Source organism: Chiloscyllium punctatum, chromosome 20, assembly GCF_047496795.1.
Source record: "Chiloscyllium punctatum isolate Juve2018m chromosome 20, sChiPun1.3, whole genome shotgun sequence".
In the NCBI taxonomy this organism is placed as follows: Eukaryota; Metazoa; Chordata; class Chondrichthyes; order Orectolobiformes; family Hemiscylliidae; genus Chiloscyllium; species Chiloscyllium punctatum.
Window position 1 is genome coordinate 12,578,738 of NC_092758.1, and position 18,851 is coordinate 12,597,588.

An 18,851-nucleotide genomic window follows, 5' to 3' on the forward strand; every position below is an offset into this window, starting at 1 on the left:
CCTGTGGTTTAACACTTGGGCAACAGAGTTTCATATAATAGTGCTACATTAAGATAGCAAATAAATGCAAGATGTTGCTGCTATACTCTGTAAATATTCCCCCAAGTTCTACCCTAATAACTTTCAGGCAAATGGCTTCTGCTCCTCATGGTCACTGTAAAATTGAATTTGCATGATTGACAAAATGAGACTAAGAATATTCTCTTGTGGTTTTCAGCAGCCGCTTCCCACGGTCATATTTGAGGACCTCCCCCTTTCGATGGAGTCTTTTTATTGCAGGTACGTATTTTAAAAGGATGGAGTGCTCAGACTAAGAAACAGTATTGTTTTCCTGTCTGGCTACAATGTCCATGGGTTGGAACGTGGGGGTAGATGGGCGTAGACAGGCTCAGGTCAAGGTGTATATGTCAGAATTAATTACGAATAATTAGGTGTCAGTTGGTGGTGGCATAGGTCTATTGTCACTGAGCTATCAATAAAGAGACCTGTCCTGATGCTGTAGGGACACAGGTTCGACTCCAACCGTGGTGGCTACTGGTGAATTTTGGGTTTAAATAAGTGAATTTGGAATGTAAAGTTCGCCATTGGTCATCATTTGATTGTCATAAAAAATAATCTGGTTCACTAGTGGCCTTGTATAGGGGAAGGAAATCTGTCATCCTAAACCGGTCCATCCTACATACAAGACCCACAGAACTGTGGTGGACTGCTAAAAGCCCTCTGAAATGGCTGAACAAGCCACTCCGATCAAGAGGCAATTAGGGATTCTGAACAATTGCTTGGTGTCTCACTCCATGAAAGAATAAATTGTTAAAGTTGTATCCTCGACGACTGATATTTGGTATGATGTCAATGACAATGAGCTTCTCTTTTTAATCAGAGGTAGAGCTTCACAATGATACAGTAACAGTTTGCTTGTAATGTCTGTGTTTATTCTAGTGTACCTGCTGACATTCAAATTTGGCGAATGTTCTCCAAGTCACTTGAAACTGAAAGAGATCATTCTGCAACCGTCGTCCAATATCACTCTGAATTGTTCCAGGAATGGCCACATTCATTGGAGTTATGAGAAAGTCGCTGATGTCTATCCTGACGGCCGTTTTCTGCACATACGTAACGCGACCATTTATCACAACAGAGAGTACACCTGCTTCAGTAATAAAACAGAGATAATGAGCTTTTACATCTTTGTGCCAGGTCAGTTAAATTGTTCCATCTCAATAGGCAGAATCCTATTCTTTAACATTAGTCTTCAGGAATGAAATGTGGAAGCAATTTTTCAGGGTTGTGGAGATCACAGGAACCTAAACATAGGAGGTGGCCATTCAGCCCCCTTTAAGCCTGTTCACCATTCCATCCAAATGCAGTTGGTCTGTACCAAGTCAATCTACATTGGTTTCAAATCACTTTAGACCCTTACTTAGCAAAAATGTGAGTCTTAGTTTTGAAATTTTCAATTGTGCACCTACCCCAGCTTCCAGAGAAGCATTGTATTGGACTCAAAATGGTAGCTCTGTTTCTCTCCCTGCATAGGACTTCTCTAGCACTTTCTTCCCTGATCCACTTTCAATGCCACCTTCATGTGCAGAGGTCCCCTTTGTGCGAAGAATTGTTTCATACCGTGGTCCTTAACTGCCTAGCTGTAATTTTTGTATTATGTCTCCTTATTATAGACTTCTCCCACAAGTGTAAGACAAATCCAAACCCTTTTGATGCAGTGTTGGTGTCCATACCTCTGAGTCATGAGGTGTGGGTTCAATTCTAGCTGCTCCAGGGATGAGCAATGATGTCTCTGAACAGGTCGGTTAGAAAATGTCTATACACCTTAATTAAATCACCCCTCCATCTCATAACCACAAAGGAAATCATACTTAGGCTGCACAGTATCAAGATTTCACACTTGTTTTCAAACTGGTGTCATTCCGTTGAATCCAGACTGCACTCTCTCCAAGGCCAGGTGTATCTTTTGAGATGTGGCATCCAGAACCGAACATAGTCATTCCAGATGGTGCCTAAGCAGAGTCTGATATAACTAATATATCTGCTCCCTTTTGTAGTTCAGTTTTCCTGAGGTAAAGATCAACATTCCATGAGCCTTTCATTTTTTTTTGTAGCTGCCCACTAGCTTTTAGGAAGTTCTGTTCTTGTACACCCAAACCCCTCAGTACCTCCAGTGCTAGGAAAGGAAAATTAAACCTCCTAAATTGTGCTTCTTTTACAGATCCTAACATGTGGTTCCTCCCACAACGGCCAGATGACATGATCATCATAATGGAAAGCTCAGTGTCTTTTAACATTCCGTGTCTGGTGTCCAATCCAGATGTCCAGGTCACTCTACTGCACGTGGAAACTAACACCCTTGTAGACCTGCCATACAACAACAAGCAAGGCTTTTTTGGCAAATTCAAAGGTGGGACCTATGTGTGCAAAGCTACACTAAATGGAGTGGAGCAACAGTCTGAGAGTTACATTGTGGACACATATGAAGGTAACAGGACCCTTGTCAAGGATTGTATAGAACAGAACAGGCCTTTCGGCCACCATGTCTGTGCCGACCATGATGCCATTCCAAACTAATCCCATCTGCCTCCACATGGTCTGCATCCCTGTATTCCCTGCCTGTCCATGTGTCTGTCTAAATGCCTCTTAAACATTGCTAGCGTATCTGATTCTAAACCTCCCATGGCAGTGCATTCCAAGCACCTACCACCCTCTGCATAAAAAGACTTACCTCGCACATCTCCTTTAAACCTTTCCCCTCACACCTTAATCCTATGCCTCCAAGTATTTGACATTTCCAGTCTGGGAAAAAGACTCCAACTATGCGTTCTATCCGTGCCTCTCAATTTTATATACTTCTATCAGGTCACCCCTAGGTCTCCAACGCTCTAGCAAAAACAATCCAAGTTTGTCCAAACTGTTCTTATAGCTAATGCACTTCAATCTAGGCAACATCCCAGTAAACCTCTTCTGCATCATCTCCAGAGCCTCCACATCCTTCATATAGTGTGGCTATTAAAACTGCACACGATATTCCAAATGTGGCCCAACTAAAGTTTTAAACAACTGTACTTGATTTACCAACTTTTATACTAATGTCCTGACTAATGAAGGCATTATTGCCATATACCTTCTTTGCCACTTTTGTTACCACTTTCAGGGATCTATGAACTTGATCCCCAAAATCTCTCTCTATATCAATGTTCCTAAGGGTCCTGCCATTAACTGTACACTTCACTTTTGCACTTGACCTTTAAAATGCATCACCTCACACTTGTCCAGATTAAACTCCACCTGCCATTTCTTCATCCAACTTTCCATATTGATAACCTGTATCCTTCCTCATTGCCTAAACTCCACCAATTTTCATGTCAGCTATGAACTTACTAATCAGATCATCTACACTTTCACCAAAGTCATTTGTATATACTATAAACAACTGAGGTCCCAGTATTAGTCTTTGTGGAACACCACTGGTTACAGACCTCCAGTCGGAAAAAACACCCCTCCACAAGTACCCTTGATCTTTAATGGCCAAGCCATTTTTATGCCCAATTTACCAATTCCCCATGGATTCCATATGGTTTGATCATCTGGACCAGCTTACCATGACAGACCTTGTCAAATGCTTTAATAAAGTCTATGTAAACATCCAATGCCCTACCCTCAACAATCATTTTTGTCCCTTCCTCAAAAAACTCAATCAAGTCATGAGACAAGCTGTCCCCTGGAAAAAAAATGTGATTATCCCTAATAAGTGCGACAAAGGGCCTGAAACTGTGCTGTACTCTTCTATATTCTATGTTAAGTTTATTCTTTTTCAAATGCGAGTAAATCTTATGCCTAAGAATCTCCTCCAATAATTCCCTTACCATTGATGGATGGCTTATCAGTCTGTAATTTCTTGGATTATTCCTGTTGTCCTTCTTAAACAGCATTGGCTATTCTCTAGTCCTCTCAGACTTTGCATATGGTCAAATAAGGATACAAAGATCTCTATCAAGGCCCCAGCAATCTCCTCCCATGCCTCTCTTAGTAACCTGGGATATATTCTATCAGGCCTTGGGGATTTACCTCCCTTAGTGTTTTCCAAGATAACCAACACCACCTCCTGAACATTAACATGTCCCACAATATCAACATACCCTCCCTAATCTTACCATCATCTATGTCTGTCTCCTTAGTAAATAACAATGTGAAGTACTCATTAAGAATTTCACCCACATTCTCCCCCTCCATGCACAAATTCCTTCCTTTGTCCTTGAGTTGACCTACCTTTTCCTTAGTTACCCTTTTACTTCTAATATATGTATAACACGCCTTGACATTCTCCTTAATCCTACTTGCCAAGGACATTGCGTGGCCCTTCTAGCCCTCCTGATTTCTTATTTAAGTTCTTATCTAGTTCCTTTTATATTCCATAGGGGTTTTATTTGATTCCCATTTCCTAACCCTTACAAATTCTTCCTTTCTCTTTTGACTAAACTTTCAGAATCTCTTATCATCCAAGGTTCCCAAATCTTTCCATCCTTATCTTTCATTTGCACAGGAATATGTTAATCCTGAACTCTGATCCATTGGCCTTTAAAAGATTCCCACATGTCAGATATGGGTTTACTGTCAAATAGTCACTCCCAAATCTAATTTCTCCAGTTCCTGCCTAATACTCTTGTAATTAGCCTTCTCCATCCACCCCCCACCACCCCCACCACCACCACCACCACCCCATTTTAGCACTTCCACCCAAGGACCAGTCTCATTCTATCCATAACTATGTTAAATCTTACAGAATTATGATCACTGTTCCCAAAACGCTCTCCCACTGAAATTTCAATCTCCCTGGCTAGGCGTATACTCCAATCCAAAGTCCAGTGTGGCCCCTTCTCTTGTTGAACTATCTACATGCAGTGTCAAGAAACCTTCATGGATGCACAGAACAAATTCTGCTCCATCTAAGCTCCTAGCACTAAACAAGTCCCAGTCAATGTTGGGCAAATTAAAATCACCCACAACAACAAATCTGTTGTTTTTACATCTCTCCCTGATCTGCTCACATAACTGTTCCTCTATCTCCTGTTGGCTATTGGGAGTCCTACAGTACAAGCCCATCATAGTGGTTGCATTTTTCTTATTCCTAAGTTCTACCCATAAGGCATCATTGGATGAGGCCTCCAGGATGTCCTTTCTCAATACAGCTGTGACATTCTCCTTAATTAGTATTGCTAATTTAAATTTTTCTCTATCATGCCTGAAACATGCAAACCCTGGAAAGTTGAGCTATCAGACCTACCCCTCTCTCAACCAAGTTTTTGTAATGGCTACCACATCATAGTCTCATGTACTAATCCAGTCTCTAAGCTCATCTGTTCCTTGCATTAAAATAAATGCACTTCAGATCACTAGTCTTGCCATGTTAATTAACATAGCCCTGCCTGTTTCTCCTATTAAACTTAATTGATTTAACCTCTACCTTCTCTTCAATAACTGCACGTTCTGACTCTCCTGAGTGGCACTAACAAACCTCCATACCACCTCCCTTTTTCCCCCCCCCCCAACTCTTCCTCTCTTCCTCCCTCCCCCCCCCCCCCTCCCCAGGATATTGGTGCCCCTCCAGTTTAGGTGCAACCCATCCTCTGGTATATGTACCCCCTTGCCCTGGAAGAGATCCCACTTTTTCAAATATCCAAAGACCTCCCTCCTACACTAGCACTTTAGCTACTCATTCATCAGTAGAATCTTGTCATTTCTGATCTCACTAATATGTGGCGCAGGCAGGAATCACAATTACAACCCTGAAGATTCTGCTTTTCAACTTTCTACCTAATTCTTTAAATTCCCTTCGCAGGACCTCCTCTCTCTTTCTGTCTGTGTCATTAGGACCAATATGGACTATAACCTCCAGCTCCTCACCCTCCCTTTTCAGAATATCCTGTGCCCATCCATATCTGTAAAATCACCCATCACTGCCTATAGAGCCCTCATCCGTCCAGACTCAAGTACTGCTGGATGGCCTGCTATCTTCCACTCAGTGTAATCCTGAACTCCTCCAAAACCCGTGCAGCCAATGCCATCAGTCACACTAAACCTTTGCCCCTTGCTCAGTGATCTAGACTGGCTTCTGGTCCAGCAATAAATCAGAGTTAAAATTTGTACTCTTTTTTTTTAAAAATGCCTGCATTGCCTACTGCCCTCCTTGTTTCCATAATCTTGTCCAGCCTTGTGGACAATATCTGAGATCTCCACACTCCTCCAATTCTGGCCTCTTCTCATCCCCAGTTTATTTGCACCACCATTAATGGGACACACCTTCACCTGCCTGAGCCCTTAGCTCAGGAATTTCCTTGTTAAACATCACTACTTCTCTCTCATCCTTTAAGTAGGCCCTTTAAAGCTTGGGGCTCATAGGTTTTGCTTATTGTCACTAATTCTGATATTTCCTTATCTGCATTCTCTGTCATTATTCCTGCTGATGCAGGGATCTCGATGTCTGTGCATGGCAGTGATTGCTATACCCAGAAGACCATGTGCTCTCACACCAATCGCTGTTTGCAGAACGTTCATCAGAAGTCACACCTACCAGGTGAAAGTCCAACAGATTTATTTGAAATCACAAGCTATTGGAGCACTGCTCCTTTGTCAGATGTCACCTGTGATTTCAGCTTGTGAATTCAAATAAACCTGTTGGACAACAACCCGGTGTTGCGTGACTTCTGACTTTGTCCACCCCAGTCCAACACTGGCACTTCCACGTTATGAAACCTCTAAGCAGCTGCACAGCCACTTACAGGGAACACCACTGCAAAGTGGGTAAGAGTGTCTTTGTTAGCTGCTTTGTACAATGTTGTCATTGATGCAGTAGAACATTGATAACGTATAACCTGTCTACAATGTAAAGGTCATTATCATTTCCCTTTCTGTAGCACCTGACCATCTTTATATTGAACTTCATGCTGAAAGAACCCTGGTCAAACAGGGAGAACCCATCAGTGTCACCTGTACTGCAAATACCAACTTGCTGGAATATAATTGGAACTGCCCAAGGTTGAAGGTGAGTTTGTGAATGGTCCCAATTAATGGTAGTGTGGGACAAGTTGGGATCCACCATGAAACCTAGTTTGATTGAGTGTGTTTTATGTCATCAGTGGGGTTACCATAGTGTTGAAAGGGCACTTGTAGTGCAGTGATCATATCCCTGCCTCTGAGCCAGGAGGCCTGGTTTCAGCTCCCATCTGCTCCACTCCAGAAGTGTGTTGTAACATCTCTGCTTTAGAAAGTATCTCCCACAGTAACCAGCCATTGAGTGTATTCTCACGAGGCTACTAATCTTTTTCAAACAAAAGAAAACTACGTTATGACACAAAAGGAAAATCAAGCAAAACCATATATGCATATAAGTCACTATGAAAACATCTTAACAGCAAAAACAGTGATTCAAACTTTTTCCCAGTAACATCTTTTTCAGCTGCTCAATCCCAGAGAAATTGAGACAGGACCCACTGTGAAACCTAGTTTGATTGATAGTGTGTTTTAGAGACTGGGTGGATAGAGAAAAGCTTTTTCCCGGGGTGAAGGATTCAATAACGAGAGGTCATGCTTTCAAGGTGAGAGGCAGAAAGTATAAGGGGGATATACGTGGCAAGTACTTCACACAGAAGGTGGTGGGCGTTTGGAACGCATTGCCAGCAGAGGTGGTAGAGGTAGAGGTAGGCATTTAAGATGCGTCTGGACAAATGCATGAGTAGGTGGGGAGCAGTGGGATATAAATGCTTAGGAATTGACCGACAGGTGTAGACAGTACATTTGGATCGGCTCAGGCTTGGAGGGCCGAAGGGCCTGTTCCTGGGCTGTAAATTTTCTTTGTTCTAAATATCAAACCGATCTTCATTGTTTAATTTCTTATTTAAGAAGCACTTTCTAGTTTTCGTTCTGGAGCAAGTTTTAAGGTTTCGTTCCAGTTTAGATGGCAGGGATTACCTTTTAGATCTGACAGCCAAACATTTCTATAAACTCTGAGAACCTGGAGATTCTACAAGCCCGAGAAGTTGTCCCATGGCTAGAATGAAACCAGAATCTGAACTTCGTCTGCTAGGACAAAACTGGAATCTTAATCTCTGAAATGAACTGAAACAAAACTACAAGTGTTTCCTTATCATTTGTTTTCTCTGCATGTTATAAACTTAGCAACTTAATCACCTCATCAATTATCTCCACAGCTATCTGGCCAGACATTTATTAAGTCACATGCATTCTTACAAATGATGCAGTTAGGCCAATTTGCCAAATGATTTTCTGATCTCAAATTAAAAAAAAATCCTTCACATAACAGAAACTAAAATCTATCTACCTTTTGTTTTAATATAATCCAAATTCCCGAATGATGATAATTTATACTATACATCTTTTTAGCATATTGATCATAAAATCCCTATAATGTTGGAAAAGCCCATTTGGCCCATCAAGTCTGCACCAGCCCTCCAAAACGCATCCCACCCAGACCAAGCCTCCCACCTTTCCCAGTAATCCCACATTCACTATGGCTAATCCACCCAGCCTGCACACTACAGGGCAATTTACCATGGCCATCCACCTAACCTGCACCTCTTTGAACTGTGGGAGGAAACCAGAGCACCTGGAGGAAACCCATGCAGACATAGGGAGAACGTGCAAACCCCACACAGACAGCTACCTTAAGTAGGAATCAAACCTAGATCCTTCACAAGGTGAGGCAGCAGTGCTAACCACTGAGCCACCATGCCATAATCATTGTGTGAGAGCAGTGAAACAGTTTAAAAATGGTTAAGAGTCATCAGGGAACATTGACTTATTTATCTGCACAACCAGCAAAAGTTGGAAAGATGAAGCAATAACATCTCAGATATTTCAGCTAGCTCCATCAAACACTCTCAGGCAGGGAAAGCACCAAATTAACTACAGTGTAAAGCTACCCCTTATGTTGTCCCCCATCAAGCACTCCTAAGCCAAGGGAAGCATGGGGCTAGATGCAGAGTAAAGCTCTCTCTACCCGGTCCCCATCAAACATCCCCAGACAAGTACAGCACGGGCTTAGATACAGAGTAAAGCCACCTCTGCACTGTTTCCATTAAACATTCCCCTGACGGGTACAGCATAGAGTTAGATACAGAGTAAAGCTCCCTCTACACCATTCCACTAAACACCCCCAAAGCAGATACATTAGCCAGGGCACTCACTTTTAGAAACAATACTTCAGTTCTTTAAAATCACCCAAGAAGGGGACCGTTTCAAGGTTTAATGTTTATCTGAAAGACAGCTCCAACTGTGCTGCTGTCCCTCAATAATAAATCCCCTCCCCCACAACAATGCTTCTTCGGCATTGACTCTCCAACAATGTATCACTCCCTCAGTACAGTCTGTAACAATGCGGCACTCCCTCCTGGTACTGCCCCTCTGACAGTGCAGCACTCCCTCAGTACTGCACCTCTGACAGTGCAGCACTCCCTCCTGGTACTGCCTCTCTGACAGTGCAGCACTCCCTCAGTACTGCACCTCTGACAGTGCAGCACTCTCTCAGTACTGCCTCTCTGACAGTGCAGCACTCCCTCCTGGTACTGCCTCTCTGACAGTGCAGCACTCCCTCAGTACTGCCCCTCTGACTCCCACAGAGCTTCCTTTCCTTTTATGTTTTTCCAACTAAATGTCGACTTCTCCACCTCCTGGTGCTGCCTGGCTTGCTGTGTTCTTCCATCTTCCTGCCTATGTACACTAGTTTTCTCATAGCAGAACTAAAAGGAAAACTCTCTACCCTTGTTCAGGAAGCTCAAATAACTGTGTCTGACGGGGCTCAGGAAGTGAACTCCACCCTCTACTTGGAAAGCGCCATGCTGGAAGATTCCGGATGGTACAACTGCAGTGTCATAGGGTACCACACTCTAAATCAATTTGAAGAGAAGGCTCTGCAAATTACCGTTGTCAGTGAGTAACCTTTTATCAATGAAAGTATCACTACGGTACCTTCAAGCATGCAGATTGTGGGGGATACTGGTTAGTCTGGGTGAGAATCCTTGTAAATGCTGTACTAGTAAATCTGTCTGGTTATCAGCTAAGTTGACTTGGTTTTATGTTAAACATAAGTTATTTTATTTTGCCTGAGTTTTCCATCAGCTGTCCTGACAGACAAACACTCAAGGAAGAAAACAGAAATAATCTTTGTCAGTAAAGATTTGAGCATTGCTGAAAATTGAGCCATTTCATCAAAATGTTTCATCTTTAATTCATCAGACAAGAATATCCACATATATTTTTAAAAATAACAACAAAAATAGGCTTCAATAAAACATATCTTTTTCTAACAAGCCACATGTCTGTCCTTCCAAACAACTAAAGTGAGACTGAATCAGTACAGGTAACTTAACTCTCACCCTGCATCAGTAAAGTTACAATCAATCAATGCCTCCAACTTTATATGCTTAATATCAATGAAATCATTAACAATATGTGGGGGCTCTTATGACACAGTGCTAGTGTCCCTACTACGAGGCGAAATGGCCTGGCTTCAAGTCCCACCTGCTCCAGGGGTGTTAATAACATCTCTGAACAGGTTGGTTATGAAATATGCAATAATTAACACCGTGGGCTCCTGCATATTCTTGCTTCTAATAGTGATTGGATCATTATGGTCCTCAATTAGGCTTGTTGAAATATCCACAATCTTTCTTTCTGTCACATGCATTGTTATGATCCCAGCTGACATCAGTACTCAGAACTGTGTGTAAAACTTTGCTTGTTCGGTCCTAATTTTGTCTGTTTTTTAGGTCAGTAGAGGTCCCTTTCAGTGAATTCACAAGAGGCTACCTATACATTTTTTTTTACATGAAGATTTAAACATTTATTAAATGAGAGTATAAATTATGAAACTATATGAACTAGACAAACATTTGGAACGATTTAATTATGAATATCAGAAAAGGATTTCACTCGTACTGCACCTTTCTCCCATGTCAGCATGATCCCTACAAAGACCCAAAATTCAGCTAAGATCCACCACTACCTCCACATTAAGGCTTCTCACTCAGACGCAGACTGGGACAGTTGCACCTAATTCCCTTCCAACGAATTTCTGTGCAGACATGCAACAGTTTGTCCCTTCGTCTAGTGTCTTTCCCTGAGACTGCACAATCTGCAAACCAAACACACTATTACTTTAATTTCAGAGCATTTACATGCGTTCCCTAAACCTAATGTTCAGCATTTCCTTGCTTTCTGGCATTCATCATGCTGACTGACTGACTTTCTTGATTGTTTTGCCTTTTACCAGATGTTACTGGACACCTGTCACTAAGCAACAGCACAGCTGTTTCCTCCACAATCCTTTTTAGTGCATTGAACTATTCACTTCAATGGTTTAAAACAGAATACCAGGCTTCTCACGCCACAGCTCACGGGATGAGGGCATCACTGGCTAGGCCAGCATTTATTCCCTGTCCCTAATTGCCCAGAGTCAACCACTTTGCTGTGGATCAGGAGTCACATGTAGGTCAGACCAGGTAAAGATAGCAGTTTGCTTCCCTAAAGGGCATTAGTGAACGAGTTTGGTTTTTCTGGCAATTGACAGTGGATTCATGGTTGCCATTAAACTCTTAATTCCAGATATTTATTGAGTTCAACTTCCACCACCTGCTAGGATTGAGTTCAAATCCGAGTCCCCAGAACATTAACTGGGTCTCTGGATTAACAGTCCAGCAATAATATCCTCACTGTCTCCCTCATAAGCAAGTTATGATTTAGGTAACCAGGGAAGCATACCAAATAGGATGGCATAACTCAGGCAATAGGACCATCCACATTTTCCTGTGGGAATTGGAGAATAAGTTGAGAAGGTAGATTTGTCAAATTTAATTTAGTCAAGATGAGATTGTCCTGTGGGCTCAAGTGACTTTTCTGTCATCGTAGGATGAAAATTCTTATTAAAATGTACCCAGACCACTGTGGAAACATTTAAGAGCCGTAAAATCTCCTCTCTCACTGACCAGAAGATGAAACACCATCTTTCATATGTTCCTAACTTATACTGCTTTATACTGGATACTAATGAACTGTAACCCTGCACACCCCAGTGCTACACGTGATCTTAAATGGGGTAAAACTATCGCAAAGTCTCAGACTGAAGAATCTGGACTGTCCTTCGCAGCTCAGAGGAAGTTAAGAGGAGGTTTATTGGGGATGTTCAAAGCCATTCAACATTTTGATGGGGCAGATAGGGAGAAGCTGTAACCTCTGGCAGATCAATTAGTAAACAGGGCCCACCCAGGTAAAATAATCAGCAAAAGAATCAGAGAGAAGATGAAGAGATGCATTTTTCACTCAACAAGTTGTGTGAAAGGGTAGTAAAGATGGAATTATTTGTAAATTTTGAAAGGGAAATGAATTAATACCTGAAAAGAGAATCTTTGCAGACAGCATGGAGAGAGGTAAGTGGGTGTGGAACTAATTGGGTAACTGTCTGGTCTTGTCTATACTGGTGTAGTATAGGCACAGTGGGCTGAACAACCTCATGTTGTATTGTAATACTCTGTGATGCTTTACAGTAAATGGATTTGTTCATCTCAACACCAATCTGAGTGCCATTGAGTATGCAGAGCTGTCAGAGGTGAAAATATTTGTGGTTAATATAACTGCCTATCCAGAACCTACTGTCAAGTGGCTGAAAGACAACGTACCATTCAACGAAAAGTCTAATCAAGTGACATTTACCAAAAAATCTCTGGGCAAAAACAGGTAAATAGTTGCATTGTTTCCAGTTCTTTAGTACAATTCTCAGGGCAACAACAGCATGATAATCAATAATCATTCTGATAGTGAATTCAGGAGAAATTTGTTTTTTATTCAAAGATTGGTGAGAATGTGAACCTTGCCGCCACAGGGAATGTTTGTGGCAAAAAGTATAGAGGCAGTTAAGCGGAAACCAGATAAATATGAGAGGGAACAGAGTAGAAGAATTGCAGAGCTATGGGAGAAAAAGTGAGACAGTAAATGGCACTTTCTACAAGACTGGCCTCCTACTGAATTGTAAGATTCCATGGCATTGACAACTCTCTTCTTGCAAAGGGTATGGATGCTGGTTGTTAACAGGAGCTTTCAGGATTAAGATCGCTGTATTTTGACTTAGGGTATTACATTCCAAACGTGCGGTCTTTGAGGGTGGGTAACACTCACCATGTGCTCAGTCTAACAATGGTCTTACACCCGTGTAATTTTATATTCCATGGAAATTCACAAACGGTAACGGGGGAAGGATACGGAGGTCTTAGGCACACTGGTAATGTCACTGCCTCTGGGCCAGAATCTCTGTCTTCATGGGACATGTTGGCACTGAGGGAGTGTTCATGATGCAGTTGAACAAACTGAACAGCGTGTAAAACCTTTCACCATTACCCCACTGTATCTCAAAGGGAAAATCATGTGTTTAAAGATGGGCAAAGGTGAAAGGAAGTGAACACGGTGACAGTGGGGAGTGGGAGTAGGTGGCCATCAGGAGAGAAGGAAGTCAATAAAGGGCATTATTAGTAATTCCACCCCAGTCTGCGATTTCTTGTCTAGTGAGATCAATATCTCCCTTTGTATGGAGACTATGGAGAAATTTGGGAAAGGTAACATTGTAAACAAAATGTATCTTTAAGCCTTGGTTAAAGGAAACTGTCTGTTTCAATGTCGATCACAATGTCCTCTCCCTTTCCTGCTACACCCTTCTGTATCACACTGACTCATACCATTCCCTGCTCTCTCCCTTCCATCACAGGTATCAGTGCGCACTCCATCTCATCCGTGTGAAGGAAGAAGACTTTGGGAATTATAGCATTCAAGTGTGGAATGCTGACAGCAAAGATGAGTTTACCTTCTCTTTAAGAGTAAATGGTAAGATATTTAGACTGTGTTGCTGTGAAAATATTCATTACCCATCAACATCTCTGACTGTTCGAGGGAATCAGAGATGGTGCCTCTTCCAAGGAAATGTAAAAGATCCCACCACAATTTATTATAGAAGTGTCCTGACCTATGGAGAAAGTGAGGACTACAGATGCTGGAGCTCAGAGTTGAGAGTGGGGTGCTGGAAAAGCACAGCAGGTCAGGCAGCACCCGAGGAGCAGGAGAATCGACCTTTCGGGCGAGAGCCTGATGAAGGGCTCTTGGCTGAAAAGTGGATTCTCCTGCTCCTCGGATGTTGCCTGACCTACTGTGCTTTTGCAGCGCCATACTCTCATGTCCTGACTTATGTTTTTTCCACAATCAGTTATCCTTCAGCACTGAAGGTGGTAACCACTTGGTGTAATTGATGGCTCTTTGAAGGGACTATCCAATTAGTTCCACATCCTCTGTGTTTCCCAAAGTCCTGCAAACTCTTTCTCTTCAATTCTTTTATCCTACTGTTTATCATATCAAATTTTGTGGGATCCTACCACGCACAAATTAGCTGTTTAATTTCCTTGATTAGATTGGCAACAATACGTCTCAGAAGATGTTATTGTTTGAGGTGATTTGCGGTACTGTTATCTCTAACACTGAGACTCCCCCTAATAAATACAGTAGCTATAATAGCAGAGTAGAAGCTAGGAATACTGCTGGGGGACTCACCTCCCTGAGGTGTTCGTCATCCACAAGGCACAAGTCAGGAGTGTGATGGAACACACTCCATGTGCGTGGATTGGTGTAGCTTCAACACTCAAGAAGCTTGACACCATCCAGGCCAAAGCAAAGAAAGCCAACATAGATTTGTCAAAAACAAATTGTGATCAAGTAAGTTAATTCTATTTTTCCATGAGGTAACAGAAGCTTCAGGAGTGTAATGCAATGGTTGAGGTGTATATGGACTTCCAACAGATGGTTGATATAGTATCTACAGTCTGTCAGTAATTTTGAGGCCAATAGAATAAAAGAGTCAGTGGCCACTTAGATGTGAAGTTGTTTGACTTCCAGAAACAGAGAATAGTGACAATGCATTGTTTTTTTGCAGATTTTTATGTGCACAAATTGATGAAGGGGAAAGGACAGGTTTTGGGAAGTTGTTATAAAAGCATATGATATCTTGAGTTTTATGAATGGGGATGTGGAGTTCAAAAGCAAGGAAGTCATAATGATCTGAAAAGATATTAAAAACAAAATTCTGAGGAGACCTATTGGTCTCAAACTTTTCACAGTATTTCTCTCCCCATAGATGTTGCCAGATCTGTTAAGATTCTTCAAGACTTTCTGCTTTTATTTCTGTATAAGTCCTGGTGTATTTCCAACTGGAGTGTTTTGACCAAATCAGGCTCTGCATTTTAGGAATGTTCTGAGGGCTTTAGAAAGGGTGTGGAAAGATTTACAAGACTGGCTCCAAGGATAAGGGATTTGGGTTTTGTGGATAGATTGCTGAAGCTGGAGCTGTTCTCCTTGGAGAAGAAAATATTGAGAGGGGATTTGATAATAATGTTGGTCAACATGATGAGGAGTCCAGACAGATTAGGTAAAATGAAACTGCCCCCTTTAGCAGAAGGGTTGAGACCCAGATTTAAAGGTGAATAGCAACAAGAACCAATTGTGACATGCAAAAACTTACTGTTATGCAATGAGTTATTAAGATTTGGAAGACACTGCCTGAGAATGTGTGGCAGGTTCACTAGTTGCTTTTCAAAAGGGGATTGGAGAAGGACATAGTACTACTGTCTTAGAGTCATTCAGCACAGAAATAGACCCTTCAGTCCAACCAGTCCATGCTGGACATAATCCCAAACTCAACTCAACCCAACTGCCTGCTCCTGATCCATGTCCCTCCAGCCCTTTGCTATTCATGTGCTTATCTAAATGTCTTTTAAATGTTGTAACTTCCCACATCCACCACTTCCCCAGTAAGTTAATTCCACGCCTGAACCAGCCTCTGTGTAAAACATTTGTCCCTCATGTCTTCTTTAAATTTCTCTCCTCTCACCTTAAAAATATGCCCCCTAGTCTTAAATCCTACATCCTATGGAAAAGACATCTGTCATTAACCTTATTTGTACATGGTTACAGGGAACGGGCCAGGATGTAGAGTAGAGAATAGCATGGAGTCAGTAGGCTGAATGACCTCCTTCTGGGCTATAGCTATTGTTTAACTCTCTTCATTATACAAACACGTTAAATCCTAGGATTGTCAAACCTTGGAACCACTTCTTTCCGTCAGTCTCCCCTCCAAACTGCAGGGCTATTTTCCTCATTCCACCTTCCCTCCAACCTGTGGGACCCCTCCATTAAACTTCCCTCAAAACTCTGGGACGCCTCCATCAATCCCCCTTCCAAACTGTGGGACTCTTCCTCTCCCTGACTTTTACCATTAATTCTACATTCCAGGGCTTGATAAAAATACCAGATTTTGTGAACTAAATGTTGATTCCACCTTTGCTTTTCTCTGCACTACCGGCTATAAACAATCACTTCAGCTTCCGAGTCCAGAGAATTCAAAAGAAGAAAATAGAGTGTAACACATAGTGAGAAACAAAGAGAGTGAGTTGGGTCCAATGTGTTGGTTTCTTATTCCTATTGCCTTTTCTTTGACACACAGTGCCAGCTAGGATCCTGGAACTCAATGACTTTCACCAACTGAATGGTATACAGACTGTGACCTGTGTTACTGAGGGATTGCCCTTACCAGAAGTCACCTGGTATACATGCCATGACCTGAAAAGGTAAGCCATTTTGAAAATTCCCAAGTTACCAACAACTGAGAAAGACAAGGGCAAAAAAGGCAGAGGAAACAAGAAGCACCAACCTCCCATCTAAATCCTGAATTGGACAAACTTTTATTATTATTGGGTCAAAGTCCTAGAACTCCCTCCCTAGTCACATTGTGGGTGTCTGCGGTGGTTCAAGAAGACCGCTCACCACCACTTTCTCTGGGACAATCTAGGAATGAGCAAACAAATGTTGCATTTCTTGGAGATGCCCATATCCTGAGAATGAACTTAAAGTCCTGCTGATCCACGGTATTAGATTAGATTCCCTACAGTGTGGAAACAGGCCCTTCAGCCCAACCAGTCCACACCGACCCTCTGAAGAGTAACCCACCCAGAACCATTTCCTTCTGACCAATGCATCTAATACTATGGGCAATTTAGCATGGCCAATTCACCTGACCTGCACATCTTTGGACTGTGGGAGGAAACTGGAGCACCTGGAAGAAACCCACGCAGACACTGGGAGAATGTGCAAACTTCACACAGACAGTCGCCCAAGGCTAGAATCAAACCTGGGACCCTGGTGCTGAGAGGCAGCAGTGCTAACCACTAATCCACCGTGCCGCCCTATTGAAGGTTATTGAGCACTAAGACGTTTTGGGATTGGACATATTCTGTAACCTCTTCTTTTTCCATTCCATAGCATGAGGCACCTGGGTTACAGTTGTCGTGGTTTACAGATCCTGCCAAAATTCCCTGCTCAAACTGCAGGTCAAACATGTTCCATCTTCTCATAACTGAATTGGGATAAGGAGCAAGAGAACTTTAACTAGAAATAACTATCTTTGGATTTATCTTTTTTGCATTTATTTTGGAATTTACCAGTAAAATTAATTTATATTTTTTTTTTAAAAATGATATCAGGGCTAAAAGGGTCAAAATCAGAGTGCATGTTGCATAGCCTGGACTTACATTCCTTCACGCAGCAGATTAGGGTGGAGATATATTTGAGGTGTTTAAGATGTTGATATAATTGATAGGCTGGAAAAAGAAAAGAAAAATAACATTTTCAACAACAATCATGAATAAAGAGGCATTATTTAATAGTCAGATCCAGGATGTTCAAGACGATCTCTTCCCACAAAGGCTTTTGTAAATTTTGAACCCAATAAAAGTTTTTAAAAAGCAGGTCAGTTTAAAAAAAAAATTAAAACTGAGAATGATAACTTGTGTTCAGGTAAGGATATTAAGGGTTATGGAATGAAGATAGGCAGATGACATTGAGATACAGATCAGCCATTGGATACAATATGAGCTCAGAGGGTAGAATAGACCTCTCCTGGTCTTCTGTTCCTTTCTTGAGCTTCTGCTAGCTTGCGTTAGAGGGTGTGCTGAGCACTGGCCACTCTTCCTTTTGATCCAACCAACCTCAACTGCAGTCATTCACCTCCCATGGAATCTGATGAATTATTCTAGGTGCAACAATAAGGTGGGGAAGTGGAATGCACTGAAAATCAACTCGAGTGGAATTCAGGTGGAGAAGCGGATCTCTGAGCTACCGGGAAACCGGGTCTTCCGTGTAGAGAGTGTCCTCATCCGGAAGAATGTGGATGAAACTGCTGCGATGCGCTGCTCCGCCACTAACGGCTTTGGGACCGTGAGCCGGGATGTCAAGCTCATTTCCCATGGTGAGTACTAAACTCCGAGCTGGGAATGAAGAGGCTGAGTGGCTGGGAAGGGAGCAGACCGGAACGGGGGAGGGGAGGGGAGAGGAGAGATGGCGGGAGGAGACGGAGTTGGGAACAGCAGAGTAATAGAACACAGAGACTAGGCAGACACAGAGAGAGACAATGGGTCAGCTCCCACTCACAAAGCTGGAGAACCAAGGTCCAGAAATAACATCACAGCCATACAAAGCTCTGGTCATATCCCATCTGGAATAATTGCATTCACTTCTGGACTCTGGACCTCAGGATAGATGTATTCTACTTTAAAGGAGTCCAGTGCAGTTTTATAAGAGCTAAAAGAGTTAACTTGTGAAAGCTGATTGTATTGACATGCAAGCTTAATATAACCATTAAATGTGTAATTTTTCATCTTCCCCATGTGGGAGTGTCTGGCCTCCAACTGGCAACTATCAGCAGCCCAACGGGGGGTCACTTGTATTGGACAGAAAGAACACCCACC

The 18,851-nt window shown here is 42.2% G+C and overlaps 1 protein-coding gene across 2 annotated transcripts in view; it reads left to right on the forward strand.

Moving 5' to 3' along the window:
- The window catches only part of pdgfrb (platelet-derived growth factor receptor, beta polypeptide), a 95,838-nt gene that overhangs the window by 34,667 nt on the left and 42,320 nt on the right, over nt 1–18,851 (forward strand). The window contains exons 2-10 of one of the 2 annotated variants that reach the window (XM_072590324.1): nt 218–279; nt 940–1,197; nt 2,222–2,488; nt 6,921–7,048; nt 9,792–9,951; nt 12,564–12,753; nt 13,775–13,890; nt 16,553–16,676; nt 18,141–18,352. In XM_072590324.1, the coding sequence (XP_072446425.1) occupies nt 218–279; nt 940–1,197; nt 2,222–2,488; nt 6,921–7,048; nt 9,792–9,951; nt 12,564–12,753; nt 13,775–13,890; nt 16,553–16,676; nt 18,141–18,352 (1,517 nt within the window). The remainder of the gene's footprint in view (nt 1–217; nt 280–939; nt 1,198–2,221; nt 2,489–6,920; nt 7,049–9,791; nt 9,952–12,563; nt 12,754–13,774; nt 13,891–16,552; nt 16,677–18,140; nt 18,353–18,851) is intronic. The other variant, XM_072590325.1, reaches the window with a different exon arrangement.